Source organism: Penaeus monodon, chromosome 11 (assembly GCF_015228065.2).
Source record: "Penaeus monodon isolate SGIC_2016 chromosome 11, NSTDA_Pmon_1, whole genome shotgun sequence".
Taxonomy (NCBI): domain Eukaryota; kingdom Metazoa; phylum Arthropoda; class Malacostraca; order Decapoda; family Penaeidae; genus Penaeus; species Penaeus monodon.
The window spans coordinates 17987295-17999794 of record NC_051396.1 but is presented as its reverse complement, the minus strand read 5'-3'; the positions used below and the strand labels follow the sequence as shown (position 1 = coordinate 17999794).

Sequence of the window (12500 nt, the reverse complement as noted above, 5' to 3'; positions counted from 1 at the left end):
TTCTTATTTGTTTTATGGCAATTGATACTTTGGTTGATTCTTCTTGTGAAAGATATTTTTCATTGGAAATCTTCCTCACTATTTTCTATCATTCACATTTAAATATTATGCATTTTATATAAGTACAATGGCCCTTGATTGGTGCATAGGTCTATTTCTGTTAGCAAAGTTAGGATAATTATTTAACCCTTTCAGTTGCATCTTTCTCAGAAAATACAAGATTAAAGATAATGTTGAATTCATCCAAATCATGCAGGATTTCTTACCTGTAAGACAAGCAGTGTGAGCTGATAGTTTCTACAAAGCCTGTAGTTTCTCCCATGTTGTATATTGCAATCTCCAAATGTCATTAGAAGAGTTGGCCTCAAATTAAGAAGTTATTGTAATATTTGGTGGTATTTTCATATTTATGTAGAAGGTTAATGACAAGTCTCTTATCTCGTTAATCTTTATAACTGATACAGTTCATTATCATTTTTGCTCTGCTCAGACTTGTCTAAATTACTGTTGTTTTTCATTATGTAGTCATGCCATACCATTTCTTCTGTTATGTTTGATTTTTTTTTTTCTTTTTTTCTTCTCTCACTTTCTTTGTATCCCTCCTCTCTTTCCCTTCGTTTTTCCTCATTTCCTTTCAGAGCAGATAAATGCACAAACATGCATGTATGCAAATATATACACAAAATGTAAACACATATGTTCCCACTTATATACCTACATAAATACCCACTGATATACCTGCAAATATACCCACTTATATATGCAAATATACAAACACAGACACAAATGCAAATGTAAACACAGACACAAATGCAAATGTAAACACACACACACACACACACACACACACACACACACACACACACACAACACACACACACACACACACACACAAATAAACACACACACACAAATAAACACACAAACACAAATAAGCACACACACATATAAGCACACACACACAAATAAACACGCACACACAAATAAACACGCACACACAAATAAACACGCACACACAAATAAACACGCACACACAAATAACACACACACAAATAAGCACACACACACAAATAAACACACAAACACAAATAAGCACATGCACACAAATAAACACGCACACAAATAAACACACATACACACACATACACACACATACACACACATACACACACATACACACACATACACACACATACACACACAACACACACACACACACACACACACACCACACACACACACACACACACACACAAAAATAAAAATAAAAAAAATAAAATAAAACACACATAAACACACATATCCCACTAACCATATAACCAACATATATACCCACTATAATCACACACATATACAACACACAAAACCACAAAAACACGCACACATTAAACACACACACAAAATCCAAACTTAAACACACACACAACACACACACACACACACACACACACACACACACACACACACACACACACACACACACACACACACAAACAAACCAACACACACACAAACAACCCCACACAACACACACATCACACCTCACACACACACACACACACACACACACATACACACACAACAACCACACACACAACACAAACACACAATAATACACACACACACACACACACAACACATCACACAACAACACACACACACATAAACACACACAAACACACACACAAACACATACAGAAACACACACATAAACACACACAAACACCACAAACAACACACAAACATAAACACACACACATAAACAAAACACACATAAACACACACACACACATACACACACCACACACACACACACACACACACACACACACACACCACACACACACACACACAACCCCCCTCCCCCCCACACACACACACACCTATACATTTGTTATATATATTGTAAAGTTGTCCTTCCTTTTCTAAGAGCACACTGCTAGATGTGCAGTAAATTTCAAATGGGAAATATATTTTTCACCTATAGAATATTGTGAGATCAATATCTTGACTAATGGTCAAATAATTGGATAGACATATGAAAATGTTATTCAGAAACTAACAAAATTTAGTGCCAAAGCATTTGTCAGTGGAAAGTTTCATTCATTGATTAATGTTACATTTGTGCCACATTGGTTCACATGAAGGGAGAAGCTTCCATTTGAGGAAGTTGATACACTTGGAAATAATGCTATAAATTCATTGTTCTGTAATCAGTGTTGGTTCTCTAACATTCTCTAACAATGTTGTTCGACTAAAAGCTTGGTTGTGGGATGAACACGTGGATTGAGAACCTGTTGGAAAGTACCCTGTGTGTATTAATGTTTTAACCCACATGATACTGGATGATGTCTAATCTTGGAATGTAATGTGAAAATACGTAATGCGGAAGGCTAACAGTATATATAATCATGTTAATGGAGGGACTACTGTATATAATCATAATGTTTTACATTATATTTTCTGTCTCCTTTATTTCTCTTGTATAAATCGCAGAAGACTAATGGAATGTTATCAGTTTTATTATTAAATTGTAATAATCATAACAAACAAATAGACTAAAAGGTGTATATGATCATTGTACTTTGGTGATTTTTTTATATTCATAATTCTTTCTCTTGCTCATTTCATAAAAGCAAATAGAGGCAGTGAAATGTTAAAGATACCAAGTTAGTTCATTACATTTTACAAAGTCGTTTTTTATTGCTTGTGTTTGCTGTCTGTTTCATGGTTACTTCCTCTTAATTATCTGGAAACGAGTTTTTTAAAGCATGTAATTCATATCATTTTCTTATTAACTCTCTTTTCTTTCAGAAATTGCACGGGATTTTCTTCACAGAACTACAAATTATAATGTAGTAGCGGGCTTGATATCCCCAGTCCATGACAAATATGGGAAGGAGGTGTGTTGTTTTTTGTTGATGCACTTTAGCAGTTGTTCTGTTAATATAATACAGTATTCCTATAGGTGATAGGAAGACATAAATGTCTTTTTCTTTTTGATATTGCCTATATTGTAGAATACCTGCCTTGATATATTACCTTAACTCTTTGACTGTTGAAAGCAGGCATGTCCAAACAAAATATTATTACCATTACCAGATTTACCTCATGGCTTTACTGATTTCCAAACATTGTGCTGCTTCATCAAATATTGTATTACAGATATACAGAGTAGTAATCAAAGAATTTTAGCAGTAAATATGAAAACAGTACCTACTGGAGATACTGAAACTATAATGCAGAAGCAAAAAGACCAATTAAATTTTTTATTGTGGATAATTGACATTATTACAGGAATACCTTTGGAATTTAATTCTGCATTTAAATGGTTAAGACAATAGCTAAAGTTTTGTGTACTCCTAATCATTTGTTTAATTTTACATTTGTCTTCCTCTTCAGGGTTTAGTAAATGCAAGTGATCGTATACAGATGTTACGTCTAGCGCTGAATACCTCGTCATGGGTACACGTGAGTGAGTGGGAGACACAGCAGGATGAATGGACACCAACTCGAGAAGCTGTTCAATACCATCAGGTAATGTTACTACCTTGTTTTGTTCTGTTTTCTTTTTTCTCTTTGATTATTTTGTTTTTGTTAGCAATTAAACTGCTTATTTGTGTGTGGTATATTTTTTATTATTTTTATTATTAGCTGGAATTGAGGGTAGCCTATAACTCAAGATTCTGTTGTCAGAGCAGAAGTGCACTTGATAGGCTGGTAATAATCGTGTGACAAAGTGACTAGTTGGCGATGATTGTTATTTGAAATGTTTTGTAATCCAATGACTTTTTTGAGACATGTTGTATTTAAGCCTCTCAAGTGCATCTCTGGCTCAACAACAACAGCAAAAAAAGAAAAAAGAAAAAGAAAAAACTGAGTATAGTAATCTAGTCATATTTTGACTGATTTACACTACTTGTGTTGTATGTATGAATAATAATGCTTTAGTATTATTATTACTTTAGAAAAGAAAATTTATCACATAGAAAACAATACAGCAACACTGGTTACTTGCCTCACTGTAGCTTGGACATGGTACACTGCTGAGAGGAAAGGGAGTTACAGTAATATGAGCTTCCTTTCTTGTAGCTGTAAGTCTTGTCTGTCTTCCTGGCAAGAAAGGGTATATTCAGCTTATTTCATCTGTTGATAGTTGTTGAGAGCAAATGGATTCTTGGATTTCTTGAATGCATCACATTATCTAGCTTTTTTTACATTTATGCTGCTTTTTGCAAAAAGTGGGGCAGGGAAGGACAAGATGAAAACTTGTAAAGACAGTGTAGTTAATATAAAAAGTGGTTTATTTTCTGACGAACCCTGTGATGGATTTATAAAGATAATGATAAATGTTGTATACATATGAATTTTATTTTCATTACTGAAATGGAAATGAAAGTCCTTGTACTTATTCTGTTGAATATTTTGAAGAAGAAAAAGTAGGGCATGTGCATCACGTTCTTTCTGTCATTTCATGACATGTTGCGTATGATTTTCAAAGTGTTGTGTGATGTCCTTTCTCAAGTGTTTTGCTTTTTTTCTAATATAACCTGAGAACTGTACAATAAAAAAAAAAAAATTAACGAAAAAAAGAAATCCTTCAGGTATGAATATTCAGAGAGCAAATGAGACTTTTGTCTGAAATAGTTACAAAAGAGCAGTAGCTTGTATTGGAGTGCATTGGAGATTGAGTGTACTAGTTTTGCAGTACGTTTATTGTTTGGTAGTGTGTGCTGGTGTTGGACTAAGGAACATATGTTGGAATAGGTGCAAGAGCAGTGGAAAGAGCATGATTTTCTTCATTAAAGAAGAACTTCTAATATTATCCCCAAACCATAGGTTAATCTACAGCAGTTAATTTTCTGAGATTGTTGTCACTCAGAAGAGTCCACCTTTGATTTTATTTTACATTTGTAATGCTTTTTCTCATGCTCTTCCAATGTTTTTGATAGTGACAGAATGAAGCATGTGGTTTGGAAATGCATTGATTGATTGCAATTGCTTGGCAAGAGTTTTAATTAATGCATCGTTTTTTTTTTATGTTCCAAATGCACTCAGAGTTGTCATAGTTCTCAGGGTAAAGGACCTTTTTTTGGCTAATGTTGGAAGGATGGTATGGAAGTTGAATTTTTTTTTTTTTTTTTTTAAGAAAGGAGAAATTCATGACACTGACTACCTATTCATCATGGAAGAAAATACCCTTTATAAGGTTGCAATCTCGCTGGTTATTGAAAGATTTGAAGTAAAGACAAACACGCACCCACGCCCCTTCCCACTCCCACACCCACACCCACACCTACACCTATCCCATCTCCATCTCCATCCCATCTCCATCTCCATCTCCATCTCCATCTCCATCTCCATCTCCTCCATCTCCATCTCCATCTCCATCTCCATCTCCATCCCCATCCCTATCCCCATCCCCATCCCCATCCCCATCCCCATCCCCACTCACCCCACCCCCACCCAACCAAACACCCACCCACACACTCAAGCACTCACCTACTCAAGCACTCAAGCAATCCCCCCCCCCCCCCCCATCACCCTCCTAAGCACCCCCTTCTCTCTCTCTGTCTCTGTCTCTGTCTCTGTCTCTGTCTCTCTCTCTCTCTCTCTCTCTCTCTCTCTCTCTCTCTCTCTCTCTCTCTCTCTCTCTCTCTCTCTCTCTCTCATTCCCACTGTCACTCTTGCTCTTATTCATAACCATCTCTCAATTACCACTTAACCCCCCTCCCCCTCCACCCTCCCCACTCACACTAACACATGCACTCACAAAGTGCATTAGGATTGCTCATCCCATTTTGTGCCAGTGATGTGACATTCTGCAAAAGTTAAGTCAACTTTTACAAATCAGAAAAGACAGATTGTGTCATAGCAAATACCCATTTCATTGCCAGGAAGCTAGAGAAGAAATCTATAGAAATCAAATAGCTTATCTGTTCATTTGATTGCTAATATTAGTTGAATGTATGAATTGCTAATGATATTGAACTGCTTTTCTCATGACTTGAGAGCTATAATCATGCATTAAGATTCTTGCTTCTGATTTATATGAACCCTTGCTTGAATCATGTTAAGTGCATCTATTAACAGCAAATCTTGGAAATCAGCCAGGACTGTAACCTCAGAAGTTTGATCAGTGAAATAGCATTTGAAAGTTTGTGGAGGAAGCACAGTGCTGTCTAACTGCCTTGGGATTCTGTCTGATAAGGCAAGAATTTATTCTGCAAAAATTTCCCACTCTGCAAGAATAAAACTCGAGATGAAGGGGAAAAAATCATCAGGGATTTTTTTTTTCTTTCTCTTCTTTTACACCATTTACCAGTTTGAAATTATGACTTATGTAATTTTATATATAGATAGATATAGTTATGTATGTTATATATGTTATATATAGTTATGTATATTATATATGTTATATACATTATATATGTTATAAATATTGTATATATTATACATATATTCTGTATTTTATATATATATTTATATTATGTATTATATATATATATAGATATATATATATATAGATACTAATATATATTATATTACATAATTATAATATATATATATATTTATTTAATATATATATATATATAATATCATAATAGATATACAATACATATATATATATATATATATATATATATATATATATATCTATATATATGTATATATATATTATAAATATTATTTATATATATATATTATAATATATTAATTATATATATATATATATAATACTATATATATATTTAATATATATAATATAATATCATATTATATATATATTATATTACTATATTTTATATATATATTATATATTATGTAATATATTATACTATATAATATTTATTACTTATTATTATATATAATATTATATATATTATATTATATTATATAATGTATTATTATATATTATATATATATATATATATATATTATAATATATATATATATATATATATATATTATTGTTTATATATATATATTTATTATTTATTTATTTATATTTTCATTTATTTCATTATATATTTATACATATGTATTTATATATATTTGTTATATATATATATCTATATTTATCTATCTATCTATATATCTATCTATCTATCTATCTATATATATATATTATATATATATATATAATTTATATATATTATATATATATATTATATATATATATATAATATATATATATATATAATATATATATATATAATATATATATATATATATAATATATATATAAAGCTAAATGAATTAGTTATATTTTCACATAAATCATAGTAAACACAATTGTAGTTATATCAAAGTTCTATTTTACTTATTTAATTTTGTAAGGATAAACATTATTAGGTATTTTTATTGTAATTTATTTGCAAGAAAATGATCATAAGATTTATTTTAAAAAGTTATATGTTACCCAATTTATTTGTGGTATTGTAGTTTGTAGAAAATGGTTTGTTTAGTCCTAATTGACGACTGAGCCAGCTGTTCTGACCTCCTAGGCTCAGCCAGTCTCAGCTAAAAATGTTTACCGTTCTCTCCTCATATCATTTTAAGTGTATAAGTGTTCACTTCATTTCTAATAAATGGATTTACCTTTATGGTGTATCACTAATTAATGTTTTAGAATTTTTTTCAAGCACATATCCTTGATGGAATTAATGTACTTTGTGTTAATTGTTGGAAACAAATACCCTTTTTAAAACCAGTGTTCTTCTCTATGCTTTTTTTTTTATGAGGTGAACTGTATGAACTAATATATATATCATGGTTTCTTTGTAATTCCAATTTTAAGTGGTATACGGTTTATTTTATGCTATCATTTTGTTCTAGTATTTTTCCTAGTAAAGTATATTAAGAAAAGCTCATTAGAGAAGCTGATTTTAGAAAAAAGTAGGTATGCCTTTTTTATGAGAGGAGAGGTACAACAAGTTGTCTGTCTCTTTTTGATGTCATGCCATTGATTTTTTTGTTGTCTCTTATTGGGTTGCTCTCTTGCTTGAGACTAAGGAGGCCTTTTAAAAAATATTAGCCATGGCCGATCACCAATATCAATAGAAGTTCAATTTTTAGTGGTAGTAAATTCAAAAATACGCATTTTTGAAGGTGAAAGCGAGTACAGAAAACAATTTCTATATAGCTGGTAGATCTTTTGACAGGATTTATAAGGGAACTTATGAAGGAACAACTAAATTATGGGTGTCAAACTAAAAACCCTTAAAAGGCCAATTTTCACTTCAGCTACCATCTTGATGGCCAATAAAGGGGCAAACCTGGCTACCCAGGATTAAATTGTTAAAGCCTGTATGATATGAAGCATTTGTATATGAGGTTTATTGTACTTACTGAATTTTAAATGGTGACATTAGTAGTAACAAAATATGTGTGTCTGTGTGTGTGTGTGCACGCATTAGAGATTTTACTGTGCAATTTTATTTTCATTTTCAAACATAAGAGCTCTACTTTGACATGATATCATATTCATGTAGTATATAAACTTCCATGCAACTTGCTTGATTTTCATCTTTGGTAGTTATGTGCCTCTGCACCTTATAATAGTGGTATTGCTAGCATTGGCAATATAAATTAAACTATTCGTTTTATTGAATAGATATTGTATATGAAAATTCATATCTTAATCATACATTATTCTCCATCATGACACTTGTAAGTTAACACACTAATTAGTATTTTCATCTACCCACTGCTATTTGTGACCACCCCAAGGGCCATGAGTTTGACACCCCTGGACTAGAATAAGTTTGAGAAGATTGACATTGTGACCATTTGCCTCGATAAAATTTACAATAGATTGCAGTACGCATGACTCGTTTGAAAGGAGAGTTTCTAGCAAATCCTTGGTTTTTGCTCTGTTGAACTTCGAAAAATTCTGCAAGAATAAGCAATGTTGCATTTATAATGAAAACAATAGATAATCCCAGAGTAATTTATGTGAGAATGAGATTAGCAGTAATTTTGAAGTTGTTGTGTACAGAGAGAAAATTCAAAGTGATGTCTTCTGACTTTGGCAAACACATCAACAAAGGTTAAATAAGTAGTCAGCCTTGCAGCTTGGCAGGTAGCACACAAGTGCATCCATAAGACTGATAGGAGACTGGTAATTGGTGGCCTTAAAAAAACACAGCCATACTTCTCATATTGCCAGACCTTTTATAGCTCTTCCAGGTGCATGATTATGTTTCAGCTCTCAATTCATTTGAAAAGAGAAACTCTTCAGATTGTTATTTTTGGTATGATCCAGAGTTTGGTTATTTTTTTCCATATGTCTTTTGTTCATGTTAAGAGATATGCTGTCAGCCACACAAGCAGTTTAAGAATATCAGTGTTTGTGCTTCCTGTCATGAGTATGTATATCATTATTTTTTCAATACACACAGAATTTGATTCAGTCCACTTTGCGCAAACTGGGCAACTCCTCCATCAGTGTAAGGAGACATGGACGGGTAGGATCTCTGAGACTGTTTTCTTCTGGGTCATAGTATTGCATGGTCTGGGATACCTTTACTGAAAGTTTCCTATGCGATAAGTATTGTGAACTCCTGATATTAAACATAGCTTCGGAGATCTCTGTGGGTAGTATTGTAACTTTGGTACTAACGTTTGCACACTAAAGTGATTAAATGTCTGGATAATAGTTTTCTGTCCAAACATTGAGCACCATCATCACAGACTTAAACATATAGTCATGTGATGGAGTCTTGGACTCAGACGTTTGTTCAAGACAGCAGTAAGGTTTTTTGTGATTATGACACTACCAGCCATCTCTTGCTGTCCACCTCAGCACCCATTTTAAAATACAATATATATTCATGAAACTACCTTTATGGAACAAGTACCTTGATTTAGATTCAGTTGAACACTAACTTTAAGAAATACATATTTCTGTAATCTTCTGCAGTTGTTTTAGTAACAAATATTCCAATTGGTAATGATATTTTCAAATCTAATATTGTCTTCTTATTCCATAACTATTGGTACTTGTGAATCTATGGCTTCAATGAATGTTTGGTCATTAATATTAGATTCCGTTAATATTAAAATTTGTAGTTATACTTACTAGGACATTTTATGTGATTCTTTATTACACTTACTTTCTAAAATCTGAAACTCAGAATAAATGAATGATATCATATTTAAGGTTGTTGACATTACCCAAATTGACATTTTTGAAGTTGACGAGACATTGCTGTAAAAATAAAGAATTAAGACAGCTTCCTCATGAGCACAAGAAATACTGGTTTAGCTTGAGAATGGTGACTTGATTATATTATGGACTCCAGTGAATATGCATTATTGCTAAGGAAGATAAATTAAAAATCAATCCACACCTGAAGCATGTCATTGTAGCACCAATTTAGAATTTAAATCCTTGGATCCTACAGCACATGCACATTTTCACTATTCTCAGTGCTGACCTCTTCAAAATTTATTTGAAAAGAGACTATGATGTGATTGCTGTTCATAACTACAGTAATGTTTACCATCATCACATGTCTGTGTGGAACACCTCAATGTCCACTAAGTGTTTCTTTATAGGCATTTTAGTGTGATCTTTCCAAATTATGCACACATCAAGGAAAAGGGTAGACATCTTTGTAGGTCTCATGGGTAATGTGTTATTCATGACTTTAGGGATTGGATTTTTTTTTTTTTTTTTTTTTTTTTTTTTTTTTTTTTTTTTTTTTTTTTTTTTTTTTGTGATGAAAAAAATTACCTTCAGCATTATTTTCAAATTGTGTCTGCCACTGGAGTTATTGGTTTATTGCAAATTAGTATACTTCACTAGGTACCTGGACCCATGCATGTTAGTGTGCTGGTGTCTGTTCTGAAACCAAGAGATTTCAGTAAGTGGTGGCTAGCACTGATTTTCACTGTATTTATTTTGTGGTCTGTATAAATTCTTGTTCTTGCATTAAAGAGTTATATTTTACCCTAGTTTTTAGTTTCATGTTTTTCTTATAGACTATAAAATGAATAGAGGTTATAATTACTCTTACCCCTGTCAGTTAATCTGTATTATGTGGTTTAATGTTAACTAATAGCATTTATGTATATGAGTGTTCATTGTTCTAGCAAATAGATGCATGAGTATATATATATATATACACATCCAGTGTTCACATCCTGACAGTGACAAACTTCAAACCATCCCATAACCTTTTCTAGAACAATATTAGGAACAAGAAAGCTGATATAAGCCATAACTATATACTTAAAATTTCCAGGCTAAGTTTGTGCAGGGAATAATTTTTGCAGAGTTTTGGTAGTTAGATTTTTTTATGTACTTAGATACACAAAGGGTTGATAAATATAATCTTTAGGATGCCAAAAAAAAAAAAAAAAAAAAAAATAAGTATTTTTTTTTTTCTTTAAAGTAAAACAAAAGTTGAAGAAAGGTGTTAAGTAAAAAAATAAATAAATAATAGGGGGGGGGGAGAAAAAAATTTTTTCATTTTATTTTCTGTAAGAAAGAAAGAAAGAAAAAAAGAAAAATATTTATAGCAAGGGCAAGTAATTAGACCATTGGATACATCATCAGAATATTTTTTAGTTGTAAAGGAATAACTGGTAGATATTTTTGTCTCGTTAATTTTGAATTCAACTTGGAGATTTGGAATTTGACAGAACTAGCTTGTAAATGTAACTTAATGTCTGTGATACTGAGCATTTGAACTTTGATAAGTTATGCCACATATGGTTGTTTAGTTTTTTTTTTTCTTGTCTTCTTACAAGAATAGTTACAAGTTTTACAGTGGAATGAGGAAGCACAACAATGGTTCTTGTTATTATTATTATTATTGTTATTATTATTATTATTATTATTATTATTATAATATTTACATATCATTACATTATCATTACTTAATATCATTATACTACATTTGAATTATAATTATGCAATATAGTTGTTAGTTTTATTTTTTTTTGTCTTCTTAAATATTATATTATTAGTATATTATATTCTATTATATTATATTATATTATAATTATTATATTATTTTATTATTAATTATTTATATTATATTATATTATATATTATATTATTAATTATTATTATATTATATTATTATATTATAATAATATATATTATTAATATTATTAATATTATTAATATTATTATTATTATTATTATTTATTATTATTATTATTAGTACTACTACTACTACTACTACTGCTACTACTACTACTACTACTACTACTACTACTACTACTACTACTACTACTACTACTACTACTACTACTACTTCTACTACTACTACTACTACTACTACTACTACTTCTTCTTCTACTTCTTCTTCTACTACTACTTCTTCTTCTACTTCTTCTTCTACTACTACTTCTACTTCTACTTCTACTACTATTGTTCTAGTGATCACTGTTATTGTTAACTGCTATTATTATTATTGATTATTATTATTAGATATTGTTGTTATTATTGATTATTGTTATTTTTATATGATAATTGTTATTAT

The 12500-nt window shown here is 31.0% G+C and overlaps 1 protein-coding gene across 4 annotated transcripts in view; it reads left to right on the top strand.

Annotated features, from left to right (window-relative positions):
* Nucleotides 1-12500, top strand: part of LOC119578790 (nicotinamide/nicotinic acid mononucleotide adenylyltransferase 1-like) — a 66382-nt gene that overhangs the window by 2669 nt on the left and 51213 nt on the right. For 3 of the 4 annotated variants that reach the window (XM_037926415.1, XM_037926416.1, XM_037926412.1), the window contains exons 2-4: nt 2815-2903; nt 3403-3537; nt 9405-9470. In XM_037926415.1, the coding sequence (XP_037782343.1) occupies nt 2815-2903; nt 3403-3537; nt 9405-9470 (290 nt within the window). The remainder of the gene's footprint in view (nt 1-2814; nt 2904-3402; nt 3538-9404; nt 9471-12500) is intronic. The other variant, XM_037926413.1, reaches the window with a different exon arrangement.